Source organism: Saimiri boliviensis, chromosome 3, assembly GCF_048565385.1.
Source record: "Saimiri boliviensis isolate mSaiBol1 chromosome 3, mSaiBol1.pri, whole genome shotgun sequence".
NCBI lineage: Eukaryota > Metazoa > Chordata > Mammalia > Primates > Cebidae > Saimiri > Saimiri boliviensis.
This window is the reverse complement of record NC_133451.1, coordinates 29,784,648-29,798,974: the sequence shown is the minus strand read 5'-3', so window position 1 is coordinate 29,798,974 and position 14,327 is coordinate 29,784,648. Positions and strand designations below refer to the sequence as shown.

Sequence of the window (14,327 nt, the reverse complement as noted above, 5' to 3'; positions counted from 1 at the left end):
GCTTGAGTCTGGTAGGCAGAGGTTGCAGTGAGCCGAGAGCCGAGATCACGCCACTGCACTCCTTCCTGGGCAACAGAATAACACTCTGTCTCAAAAAAAAAAAAAAAAAAAAAAAAAAAAAAAAAAGAAGAAAGAAAAGAAAAGAAAGAAAGAAAAAGATGAAGCACTAACAACTTGATAATTAGGAAAAGCTTAGTAAAAGAAGCCTTAAGGCAGGTAGGATTTATTCATGTAAAATTAGAAAGAGAATTGCAGAAGAGATAACTGTATGGGTTAGGAGAAGCTGGTAGGGAAGTATAAAGCACGTAAAGGCCTTTGAAAGTTAACAGATTTAGTTGGAGAATAGACTTGTAGAAGAAGAAAAGAAACCATGCATTAATATGTTTCTCTTTTGTTGGTAACTATACTTATTCCTCAACTAAAGAAGTAGGTCTCATGTACCAAGCATCATATTGGTGCTTAGAAATGAACATGTGTATATCAGAAAGCAAAGTGGGAGAGGGAGTTTAGAACCAGAGGTAGGTGATTCTAAATTAAGACATTTAAAATGTATTTATTAAAAACAAACTGGCACTGGATGTATCTGAGCCACTCAAGAAGTAAATTGTTCTGTCCTTGCAGGAATCTGAGCAGCAGTGTATGGAATACTTTAGTCCTCTATGTAATATCTGAATCCAGCATATATAATTTGTCCACAAACCATAATATCAGATCAACTAAGCACTTCGGGCCTAAACATGATCTATTACATTTCACAATTTTTATCAGTTAGCACAGCAGTACATAGAAAAAGAGAATTCTGTTTTTTTGAAAAAACACCTATTCCATGTCACAATATGACTAGATGGCACAATAAGTGGAACGGCTGCTAATAACAGTCATCAGCGCTTATCAATTTCAAATTCAGACTAAACAGTACATAACAGTGACTACTGGGCAAGCCCGTTAGGCCCCTACTGAAAAGTAGTCAATCTAAAGATCCAACTGTAATATATCTTTGAAAACCAGTTAATAAGAAAAACTGCAGTAAAATATTTGAAGAAAACTGGAACAAAAACATTCCTAAACCTCCGAGTTAAACAAAGCCAAATGGCAACAAAAATGATACAGCAATAGCTGCAAGAGAATGTCAAGGTTTTAAAGGTGTTTCTCATTAGACACAACAGCCTGACACCTTTTATTAATATAATTCCAAATACTCGTAAAAAATGGAGGTGAGAATAGAAACTTACCTAATTACTTTGTTGAAGTCTACTAGAAAATAAATAAACCTGTTACATATTTTTTCCGTGTTTGTTTTAATAAATAGTTTCTATAATAACAGGGAAATATAGAAACTCTTATTCTCACAATGACAACTAAATGTGTGTACCAGTCATAATCATTTTTATTATGTTCCTATTTTACAAGTATTACCATGTTTTATGGGAATGTCCATATATTCTAAACAATTCAAAACCATACCTTTTAAAAGTCTTGATAAACAGCAAGTGTATTTATCAAGGTTGTGAAATCTATACTAACAAACAGTTTTAATAACAAGTTTAGATGCCTGCAAACATTTAAGGAAATTAGGGTTTAATGTCACACACATTTGCAATTCTCATCCCGGCCTAGTTAGTGACTGGTGTAAGATCTTTGGAAAATATGTTTTGTTTTTATTTTTATTTATGTATTTTTTTGAGACACAGTCTCACTCTGTTGCCCAGCCTGGAGTGCAGTGGCGGGATCTCAGCTCACTGCCACCTCCAGAAACCTCTGCCTCAGCCTCCGGAGTAGCTGGGACTACACGCATGTGCCACCATGCCCGGCTAATTTTTTGTGTTTTAGTACAGACAGGGTTTCACCATGCTAGCCAGGATGATCTTGATCTCCTGACCTTGTGACCTGTTCGCCTTGGCCTCCCAAAGTGCTGGGATTACAGGCGTAAGCCACTGCACCCAGCATGTGTTTGTTTTTAATAGCAGATTGTACCTAGATGCATGTATGCCAGGCAATGTTCTCTTTGCCTTGCTACCACTTCTAGAATCTTAGCTCAACCAGTAAGTGAGTAGCTTTGTGACTTGTGTCACATTTCCAAGCCTTCTTTAACCACAGCTATTATTTACAGTTTCTTTCTTTATGCCAAGCAGTGCTGGGTTAGATATTATATTATGTATGTTATATGTAAAACGTTCACTTACTCACATTTCCAAATAATGCCGTGAGAGTGTGCTATTATCTTCATTTAAACACATGAAAGAGCTGGGTAAGGTGGGATTTAACTGTAATTCCAGCTACTCTGGTGGCTGAGGCAGGAATGTTGCTTGAGCCCAGGAGTTTGAGCCCAGCCTGGGCAACATAGTGAGACTTCCATCTCACCATATATATATATATATATATATATATATATAAAAATTAATTAACCAGGAGAGATTAAGTAACTTGCCCAAAGTCTCAAAGACTGATCCACATCGGTGCTCTAAATAATTTGCCTTTTAATTTAGAAATTATGTATAGCTTTAAACTATGTATTTTCATAGAAAATCCAAGAGGAGGGAAATATACTAAATAAACGTATTTAAATTGAAAGATCACTGTCAGATCAAATCATTATTACTTAACTATCAGATCAAAAATAAAACTGCAACTTTCTGATTATCTGATGATATCATACCATCAAACTATAAAGAAGTGTAAGTATCACCCACCTTTGTGTTTGTCTCAAGAAAAATGCCTACTGGATAATTTTTTATCACAAATTCAAATTCATTCCTATTTTACAAAATTGAACTTTCTACTGAGTGTATTAAAAATTAAAAATGTCTAATTTTTATATACTTTGCATGTCATTCACCAAAAATCCCTACTAAACAAAAAGTGAGCCATTTGAGTTTATGTGTTCAACAAAGAAAAGAGACAAGAAAAAAATTAACTTAAATGTCTCTCTTCTTGTAACATTTTGCATAACAATGAATTTTGATTTCCATAAATATACAGTTCTGTGTGCAGTGAATTATCTCTGAATTACATAACAATTCTAAAGTAATTCCAAATGATATCTTTATATTAACTGCCAAAAGAGTCTATGAAACAGTTTTTAAGAGGGAAATAAGAGTCCTCTGTGGACTTACTGTATTATACAAATTCAAAGGAAACTAATAGTTTAATTATACAGTCATAAAACAGGAGGCCAACAGCTTCCAGTGATTAAGAATGCAAGCTTGACAGAATCTTTGGATATCAGTCAGATCCTTCAAATGTTTTATTTTTGCATGTTTTGAATAGTAAGCAGCATAAAATGAAGAGAAAAACACCTTCGGGAGATTTGCTGTGTTTTATAGTCCAATAGTCACAACTCTTGTAGACCTTCTCTATGCTGTTGCAAAATGGCAGAACCAATCTTCTGGTAGATGACTGTCTTTGGCTCTGCAGAAACTTTTATCTCATGTAATAAAGAAAAACACACACAATTTGAATATGTTCCTACTGGGGAGGGGAGAAGAGATGAGAAAATCTTTTTATGTCTTGCATGAAACAAATCATTTCTAATATGCATATTTCTTTTCCTCAAGTTTGTCCAAAGGCAGAGTTCCATTGTGACTCTCCAGAATGCTGTCCTTTCTAAGAAATTTCAATGGCCTTAACAGAATCCTATGAATCACATTATTATTCAAAAACATAATTACCCTTATATATCTTTTATGTTTGCTCCCAAAATAGTGAAAGGTACTTCTTTATCTAAGTGAATCCTTTAGGCGTTGATTTGTGGGTCATTTAGAATTTAAAATGTAGTTCCTTTAACGCTATTGTGCACATGCACATGGTTATTTAATATGCTTTGAATTTGTGGAAGTATTTCATACCATCAAAATGCCTTTTTAAAAAATGTGCTTTGAATTCAGAAACAAAGTATATGAGTGTTCTCATGTGTTCAAGTGAAGAATTATGTTTAATTCTGCTGGTGTGTGACACAGCCGTCAACAATTCTGCAGCTTTTTCTTTTTCTTTTTTTTTTGATTGTCTTCACTACCATTGGGAATACAATGACTTAGGTCACAACATGAAACATCATGCTAATTAAAGTGCTAATTAACTGGTATAAGAAATAAATTGCATGAAATAGACTGTTGTATTACTTTGTTTTAACTTTTGTGTCATTTCTACTTGGTAACCACTAATTTAGAATCTTCTAATCATGCTCTTTAATCCAGATGTTAATCTCAAATGACAAGAGTACACAGTTACTGAGCAGTGGTGCAAGATACATATTGCATTTCTTCCTACTATTTAAAGTGGGTTATGGAAATTAAAAGATTCTGTGTTTGCGTTCTCCTTGGTATTAATTTGAATACAACCACTCTTATGGTTGGACTAATTGGAAGTAAGCCTCATAAACATTTTCACAAATTTCTCAATCTAAATAGCAAGGCATTTATGTAACTATTCATCAAAGGATTTTTATTTAAAAAGCCATGCAATAAATTTGATTGTTCCCTTAATATCATCAATGTCTTTCTTAACATGTAATTTTTATCAATTACATAACTTTAACAATCAGGTTTCAATTTGGGGTTGAAAAGATGGCATACACTTTTATGTAGTAAGTATGCAGAGTTTTTTAAAAGTCAACCAGCAGAATGTTAGAATACTGTACTTACTCGAAATGTATTATCGGGAGGCAGCCAGTTTCTGATCTTTCTGGAAGGCACATACCAAATGTCTGCTTCTTTTATAAGTCTGACACATACAGGAGAAAAAACCCATGCTGACCTGCCTTTAACAGCTAGACACACAGAAAAGAAAGATTAGAAACCTGGATCCCCCTCAGCTCCTACTGAGAGAGGATTTTCACTGACACAATTGGGCAGCAGCCAATTAGAAAACAGACTGAGCTGTACCTGATCTCAGCGCCCCAATCTCTTAAAATTGGAAATGTTAATTTTTCCTCTAACATCTAAACATATAGGCTAAGAACATTCATTTTTAATCACCATAATTTTAACTCTTCACTAGACATTTTTTAAAAAGCAGCATAAGATAGGTTATTATGGCATTAACATCCATAAAAATAGAGTAGCCGGTCCTTTTATAAAATCTGTAAAAATGATTGAGACTTTTCATCTAATGAAAATCTGAAGTTGATTTTGTTTCTTTTCTTATGCTCAGTTACTAAACTCTAATACTAAGTTAAAATATAACATTCTCGTATTTTCACATGTGATACTACGTACCCCAAGACCAGAGAACCATTTATGAGGACAACATTTTCCAGCCACAATTATTAATCAATATATTTCTTTCAAAAAGTCACTTCAAACAAGCAAAACTGAACATTCTCAGTGGTTGCTTATTTTATCTTCTCCAAAATACTCTTAGTTAACTATTTCCAATGAAAGCCCCTGACTTTTCAGATATTAAACTTTATCCAGTTCAATTCAGCAAGTATATTGTTTCCATTCATACACTGAAATCTTATCACTTAATAAACACAGCACATTTGTTATTTAATGAAGAACTTTTGAAATAATACCCTTATCATATATAATAGACACTTTAAATATTTGCAAAGAATAACAACTATTTGTAAAATGGTTATCATAATCAGTATTAAGGTTTTATGATAATATGAGAATTCATAATTCTTAAGTTTCACAATTCTTATGCTACTAATAGTTGGAGACACTTGTATATACCCTTATCATCGTGGATAAAGTGATTTTCAAAAATTATTCTTCAACCTTTTTGAAACTTTCATCATCAGTTTGTGACAGAGATTTGATTTTGGCTTTCACAGTTTCCTTTCACTTTTCTATGCCTAAAAAAATTACAGCTCACAGAGCACAAGATTTGAATTATATCTGAATTATAGAAAAACAGAAACTGGAGAACTTGTATTTGCTGGATTTTGTTGAGTTTCACACAATAGCATACAGGGAATATTGAAGGCTTGGGGTTATCATTTCCATAGGCATTTCACTGCTGACAATGACACTGGGTTTATTTTGGTCCATGAACATCTAAGTCAGTAACTACTACACTGTATTCATACGTCAATTACAGAAACAACAATAAGAAAATTAATAATTGCTGGCATTTAATGAGTTCTTCTTGTGCCATCCATACATTGCCCAGATTAATCTAATCAACAGTCATAACTAATTTATAAGGTAAATAGTAAATACTGTTAATAACTTCATCTAAAATATGAAGAAATGGAGGTCATAAGAAGTAATTTGTCCAAAATTCACTCAACTTGTAAACATATGAACCACATTTCAAACCCAAGCAGGCTGAATTCCAGACACTGCATTCTTACTCACTATCATACTCTTCCATTTAGCAAAGGACATTGTAACAAGTAACCTGCATGGATGGCTGTATCCCATTAGGCTGTGAACACTCTCTGTTCAAAGAATGCAGTTGCCATTGTCCTCATTCCACCTAGATTCCAGGGGAAAGAGACTCATTTTCAAAATATTTTTCATACAAATACTACATATATACAGGAATATACATTGAGCCCACAAAGCAGGTAGATTGGAAACGAATTTCCCTTTTTTCCTGTCTTTTAGTATTTGTGTATTTATTTATTCATTTATTGTTTTTTGGGGTTTTTTTGAGACAAAGTCTTCCTCTGTCACTCTCACTGGAGTGCAGTGCCACAAACATGGCTCACTGCAAGCTTGACTTCCCAGGCTCAAGCAATCCTTTCATCTCGGCCTCCTGAGTAGCAATAACTACAGGCACATGCCACTAGCCCTAGTTAATTTTGTTTTTTGTGTTTTGTAGAGATGAGGTCTCACTATGTTCCCCAGACTGGTCTTGAACTGTTAACCTGAAGTGATCCTCCCATCTCGGCCTCCCAAACTACTGGGATTACAGGCATGAACCACCATGGCCACAATATTTAAAGCAGACCTTCTATATCAGATTTCATCTTCATCCACTACTTCTGTACGTTAGAAATTTTGAGTACCTTTCCCAGCTAAGTCACGCAAGTTGAATCCATTAAGCTACTGAATGTGTGATTTAAGGAAGCACAGAATTCTTCTCTGCATCCCTAAATAGTTCCCTATTTATTACTATTTGTAATTAATAAATCAAGGCTCTGAGGCCACTCTGAGTGTTAAATCTGGCCTCAAAGCCCAGTTCCACTTTCTGCTAGTTCTGTAGCTCTGCAGTTACTGAAATGCTGCATCTCATGTTCCTCAGCTGCAAGATGGGTATCAGGACAATAATAGTATCTGCTTCAGCAGGTTAATAAGAATATTAAAAGAGCAATTAATATATGGCCTCTACAAGTTTATATGGCCTCGGCAAGTTTAAAAAAATTATCAGACAAATATTAAAATCAGTGCAATGAAGCTATAGTTACCAAAACAGGAAAGTGAAATAATAGTATTCAATAAAATAACAAGAACTAAAACCAAAAGCAAGATTTTGATCCTTAATAGCGTATTTTACATTTTGTTTTATATTTTAGTGAAATTTTTATTCATGGGAGTCCAAATCTAATGATGGATTCTGAACATAACTTTTCAATTGGTGATTCTCATTCACAGCTGCTCTTCTGCTGTAAATAGCCATTTTCCTTGAGGCAAGTTTAGTCTCCCTTTTTTTTCCCCAAAAAATAGAGGCAAGACGAAAGGGTAGAAGGTTTATTTAGATATAGGGGCACATAAGAGAGATTTAGTAGGTGTCTCTCATCTAATCTTCTAAGGAAAATAAAGCATTAATGGGACAAAATTGAATTTCATAATCTCAGTGAGTTCTATCAATGGCCAGAAATTCATCAAAATACAAAAATTCAGTGTGACCAGAGCACTAAATAAGGATTCCTGAAGATTATCCATCACACCTTTGGAATTCTGAAAGTGACATTACTTTGCAAGTCAGCATGCTGCAAAGAAGGAAAAAGAAAAAAAAAAACCCTCTCTATATGTTTTCATTTTGCTTCATACTGGTTCCCTGACCTTTCACAGTTGGAGTAGTAGCAGGAAACTGAAATAAAAGCACTATTTTCTGTGTGAGGCACTTTGCAAGTAAACATTAATCGTAAAATTATAAGTCACAAGACTCCTCCGCCTGTTGTTTCTTCTAAAGCAGAGAATTACTATTACATAAAGGAGCCTACAGCAATAAACATCAGGGGCTAGTGTCTCCTTCTCTTCTGGACTCAATCAGGCTGATCCAAGTCCAGAAATGCCTTTGAAGTGAAAGAGACCTTCATGTGCTGATCAATCCTTGCAGGGGTAAAGAGCAAGAAAAACTGGTTCTTGCACTTTAATATTCTGCCAGGCAATGCATTCAACTCAATGCAGAACAAAAAGGTTTCCTCTGTTACAAATTGAGTGATTTTGTACTTGGGTATTGCTTGCTTCAATTACCTTAGCGGGGACCTATTGATTCCAGAACACGATAACTTCTACCTCAGTACATATTTCCATTAGGTTAAACTAACGATGAGACAGCAACAACTGTAAATTCATACTGTCCCTCGGTCTTGTGCTTTGGGTTAATTTAAGTGGAAATCAGCATGTGATTCTCTTAATACAAATGATCAATATTGTATTAATGTGATGAATATTTAATATCTGTTTGTAACATTTCTATGTTACCAAAACCTTTGAAGATTTAAAATATTCTTAAAACCAGTAGTGTATTACAAAATTCCACTGAAAAGCCTGAAATACCTGAGAACCTAATAAAATGTATCCCTCATGTCTGGCTGTTTAGTGGCACAGCAAAATTTGACATCAAGACTTCTAACTTGTCCCGAGTGTTTTGCTCCATACATTCTCATAATTATCTCAGTCAAATCTTTTCTCCTTAAGTGTCTACCATAAACTCTTTTCTCTCCAATTGTAAAGCTGTAGGGAGTGTATTCTAAAAGCCAGCAATATGAACCTATTTTATGTCCCATCATGTTTTAAGAGACTGTTAAAATAGGAAAACAGGCATTTTACAAAGTAGTTTTTTTTATTATTATTTTGGTCACAAAAAATATTCAATACAATAGAATTATACAGTTTGTTGACTTATTATAGTAGCATAAATAAGGACAAAAATCCCTGTAATATTGTAGATACGGTACCAACTGCAGTTGATTGCCACATAGAAAGAAGAGGTAAAAATTTTAACTATAAAGTTAATCAGCAAGATAAAAAGAAACAAGTACAAACAGCAGAGAACAACAGTTTCAAAATTATGGCACATGGTGACTACAAAAAAATATGTCAATCTGTTTTAAATATTCAATACCTTATTTATGTAAATATGTGATTACTTGTTATATAATTTAGGTTGAAGAAAAGTTGGGGGAAGTACATGTAACTTATTGGTAGAATTAAAAAGTTATAGTTAGAACAAAGATATCTCCCTATTCTTTTTTTTTTTTTTTTTTTTTTGAGACGGAGTTTCACTCTTGTTGGAGTGCAGTGGCGCAATCTTGGCTTACCGAAACCTCTGCCTCCTGGGTTCAAGCAATTCTACTGCCTCAGCCTCCCGAGTAGATGGGACTACAGGCGTGCACCACCACACTAGGCTAATTTTTATATTTTTAGTAGAGACAGAGTTTCACCATGTTGACTAGTATGGTCTCGATCTCTTGACCTCATGATCCACCCACCTCTGCCTCCCAAAGTGCTGGGATTATAGGTGTGAGCTACCACACCCAGTCTGATATCTCCCTATTCTTTTCTACAAGAGCACCCATGATTCACATCCTGCTGCTATGTGAAACAGCCTGAAGGAGGACACTATGAGTGTCCAAATGTCTGCAGACTAATTTCACATGAAATTAATCTCAAGGATGCTGTCTCTGACAAGAGATATTGTTGCCATCTTAATTTAAATGGCTCAATTGCATTAAATATTATATTTAATTGGTAAATTGTTGCAGTAGTCATTATGTTTTAAAATTGCTTCCTTTGTGAATAATAATCTTTAATAATGATAACAGAATGGCTTAAGACTGTTTACTCTACCTCTTTACATTCTAGGTAACAAACCAAAGTGCAAATGCTCAACATTAAATTTTACCTTCCTCCCCTTGTACACACACCACACAAATGCATACACATACACTCACACCCATACAAAAATGAGACTTTATACAGTATCTTCAATTGAGAAAGTAACTGTAATGCAAAGAGGTACTTCCTGCATGCAATGCATCCTTAATGTTAAAAAAGGCCCTTTCTGCATATATAAATGCATAGGACCACAAATTCAAAAGGCCAGTCTCCTATTGATGTAATGGCCATACATTCCTTGAACACTTATATGGTTAACCCTAAATTTGGTTGGAAACTGTGTAAAATGTCTGTGAGCTATACTGTGACCTATCTGCTGCTTTTACACCATCATCAATTATGCTTCAGCAAGTGTGATAATGGCCTAAATTTTATTTCCTCTCACGTTCACTAGATTCTCACTTTCCCTGATTGGCAATAGTATTTCTTCTTAATGCCTTATTAAATAGCACTGAATTGTCTAATTTTCTCGGATTTCAATCCTGAGGTATACATTTCCATTTTCTTTGTTGATCTAGCACAGGCTCAGGTGATTTCTATATAATGCATCCAATTAGTTCAAGCAAGGTAATGAAATCACACATATACGAATCTCCACGATTAACTATAAACAGTAACAAGATACATATCTGCACTCTTTGCTTGAGTCCATTCAAGTGCAAACTGAAGAAAAAGAATTTCCTGTTCTTCTTTTCATACTCCTGAGTATGGCAGTATCTGATTCTGTTTCTCCAGAGTAATTGATAAGATTGCAAAACCTCTCTCACATCCCTCCTTTATTCCATATTGAGAGCTTGATTTTTGTCACTCGTTTGCAAAGCAGTTTGATTCCTTTTTGCAGAGATCTCATTTTAAAGCCACTGGTTTTTGTTTTCTTCAAAATCAAAGCTTCATTTTAATGAGTTAGTGATCCTGCCCCTTGGGAATCGATTTCTTTTTACACAAGACAAATCCAGGTCTATTAGGATCCAACATATTGAGTTGGAACATTGCATGTATTTCACTTACGAGCACATACATTCATTTTACTCGATTCCTCAATGTGGCCAGAGGGGTTCCTGGTCTGCACTGTATCCACCTATAAAAAATACAAAAATATATGTCTGCTTTACAGGGATGTGAGTAGGGTTTTGCCAGCCTAGTTCCAAAGCTTGGACTGCACATCTTGGCTGATAGTATTCTTTCCTCTTTTACGATGTATTTCTAGTAGCCATAACCTCTTTCAGAAGTCATAGAGACATAACAGTCCTCACTGCAATTAACAACCCTAGGGCATCTAAATCAATACAGCTGGCTAATCTCAAGGATGCTGTCTCTGAGAAAAGATGTTTGCATGGTATAAGAAACATTGCATTTAGTGTGTTTCAGAGTTCAAGCTTTTCTTTCTCTCTTTTATTTATTTATTTTTTTTTGAGACGGGGTTTTGCTCTTGTTGCCCAGGCTGGAGTGCCACGGCTCGATCTCAGCTCACTGAAACCTCTGCCTCCCAGATTCAAGCAATTTTCCTGCCACGGCCTTCCAAGTAGCTGGGATTACAGGCATGAGCCACCACGCTCAGCTAATTTTGTATTTTTAGAAGATGTGGTGTTTCTCCATGTTGGTCAGGCTGGTCTCGAACTTCTGACCTCAGGTGAACCTCCCACCTAGGCCTCCCAAAGTGTGGGATTATAGGGTTGAGCCACCGTGCCCTGCTAAGTTCAAACTTTTCAAGGCTACGAAATGTCAAAACAAGAGGGGCTGGGTGGTTGGGTATTGTTTGCTTTGTTTATATTACAAATACAAATAAGAATGAAATGGTAACTTTGCTGTCACTGCTTTTACAACTTGTACACACATCCCTAAGATCTCAGAGATGCGAGCTTGATCTGAATGTTCACAGTCTTCCAAGTAGCTCTAGTCTCTTAATGCAATCATTAGATAGCTCACTTTCTCTATAGAAATCAGGGTAATTCATATGCTACCAAAAAATGGCCTGCTGATCTCTGGTCAAGGATGAATTACTCCCCTCTTCAAAGTCATGACTATAAAAGGGCAATGCTTCCCAACTTTGTTTCTAGTTTGAACAAATAAAAGTGATGATAGAAACTCCTTCAAAATATTTTGGTGCTAATGTCAGTTTTAAATAGTGTTAAATATTTCACTGAACTGGAGCCTGACCAACAGGCCAATTTTTACTTTCAGTGCCAGAAAGTACACAAAGTGTAGTTTTCTATTTTGATGGTGGTGCAATTGATGTTAGTAAAATCTTAGTTAAGTCTGAATTTTGCCGAAAAAAAATCACTTTCATGGAGTAAACATGGTATACTTCACTATTAAAGTACTTTTTTTTAAGAGTTAGGATCAGAGAAGAGAAATATGCCACCTAATTTCCGATGTAACAATGCACGAGTACACTAGAATCAAAGAAAGAAGTTAATGACTTATTTCACTGAATGTTGAACCAACTTATTTGTGAAAGTAAACGATGTAATAAGACAAGTAATGACTCACTTTGAAATTAATTGCTTAAAGAACAGAAAATGCATTAAAATGCTCTGACAGTATACTATCAGTGTTAGCTGCATAAATTTAAGCAGCATTAAAATATGTCTTAATTTTAACATTTAAATTGTATCTTCTTCTAGAAATAAAAATAATATCTTTCTGTTTCTCTAGCAGCTTTAAAAATTAATATATTTTGGGATATTCTTGTTAATTACATAAGGCACAACACATTTACCAAGGCATCTATGATAAGAGAATTTTGTGACTTAAATTGTAAGTTTAAGATAGTTTATCTTCTTTTACACAAGCCATATCACTGTACATTTAACTTTAAAATTCCTTATACACAGATGAAAGCTAAATATTTCAAAGTTTCTGATACTGTGTGTTATTTACTAACCAACTGCAACCACATTAAAGTAATGTATACCAGGACTACATTAGATTTTCCTACTGTGCACTCCTCCTATACATGATATGTTTCCATAGCAGTTACCAACTATTTAACTATTTTTGTGAAGTTACTAATTTAATTATCACATTCTGTGCAAGGCTACAATGTGGTCTATGAAGGCAAATGTTCTTTCTGTTTCTTTTCAGTGTTAGCACATGGTTGGTCTGCCCTGAAAATTGGATTGATGAATAAATGCATATTTGGAAATAACCTTTTAAGGAAATCATATTACTTGTTATATCACAGAATAACATACCTAATTTTAATACTTTAAAATCACATGGTTATCTTTGACTTTCTATTGTTTGTCATATTTTAGATTATGGAATACACCTCTTTAAAACTATAGTAAATGCTCTTTATTTTACCGGCATCCCAGTTTGCCCTTTTTTTTTCCCATCTCTCTCTTAAATTTAGACTAATAATCTAAAATTTCATTAAGCTTCTCCTGTTAATTTTTCTCATACAATAGTAATTTTCTTCTTTTCTTAAGGGAAAGATACTATATAAAGTTTTCTGCAAGATTTTTAATAAACGAATAAGTAAAACAATTTTTAAAAAAATAGAAAATTATATAGGTGTCAAATGTTTTAAATTTGATTTTCAGGTACTGACTTATACTTTTAAATTAAAAGCATCCCCAGGAATCTAATGCACTTATATAGTATGTTAATCATACTGCCATGCAACATACTGAAGTCAACTTATTAAAATATTACTGAAGAACAGAAAGAAACTCTCGCATTTTATAGGTTAACTACATAGGAGCAGGCTTCTATTTTTGTGATTTACGCTATGATGTGCTTAACAAATGCTACCATATATTAACACTCACTTGTCGCTAAAGACACAACAAATAGATTCATTTCTTACAATTAAAGATTAATGTTTAGAAATAGAAAGTGCATATCTCAAATCACTTACTGAATTTATACACAACTACTAAGGAATCACCATCCTGAAAAATGTCTTCGGTGAGGGTCAGAGTAGAAATGGATGTTACCAGTAGGTGCTGGTTTTGATTTGAATCAGCTAATTAAAATGGCCCTGGAAGCAATTTTCAGATCACAGACACCAAGGAGATAGGGTCTAGCAAATCAGACCAAACCAATCTTTCAGTCAGTTCCAATTCAGCTGAAGTTGTATAGACACAGCCTTTGTCTTCGCCTCTCAACCTTTCTCTTGGATTTGTTCTATCACCCAGGCAACAAGTCTCTCTCTCTCTCTCTCTCTCTCTCTCTCTCTCTCACACACACACACACACACACACACACACATACACACACACAAACGGAGATGAAGCCACGTTATTCCTTGAGCAATTTCTACTAAGTTATCTCTGTATCTCCCTCAGATTATTCCATTTCCTAACC

The 14,327-nt window shown here is 34.6% G+C and overlaps 1 protein-coding gene across 7 annotated transcripts in view; it reads right to left on the bottom strand.

The window, feature by feature from the left end:
- Positions 1-14,327, bottom strand: part of PCDH7 (protocadherin 7) — a 416,910-nt gene that overhangs the window by 338,455 nt on the left and 64,128 nt on the right. The window contains exon 2 of one of the 7 annotated variants that reach the window (XM_039468245.2): positions 9,362-11,094. The exons of the other annotated variants lie outside the window; for them this stretch is intronic. Coding sequence (XP_039324179.2) covers positions 11,017-11,094 — 78 coding nt within the window. The 3' untranslated portion in view covers positions 9,362-11,016. Of the gene's footprint in view, positions 1-9,361; positions 11,095-14,327 lie in introns of those variants that run through there. 7 annotated transcript variants of the gene reach the window in all.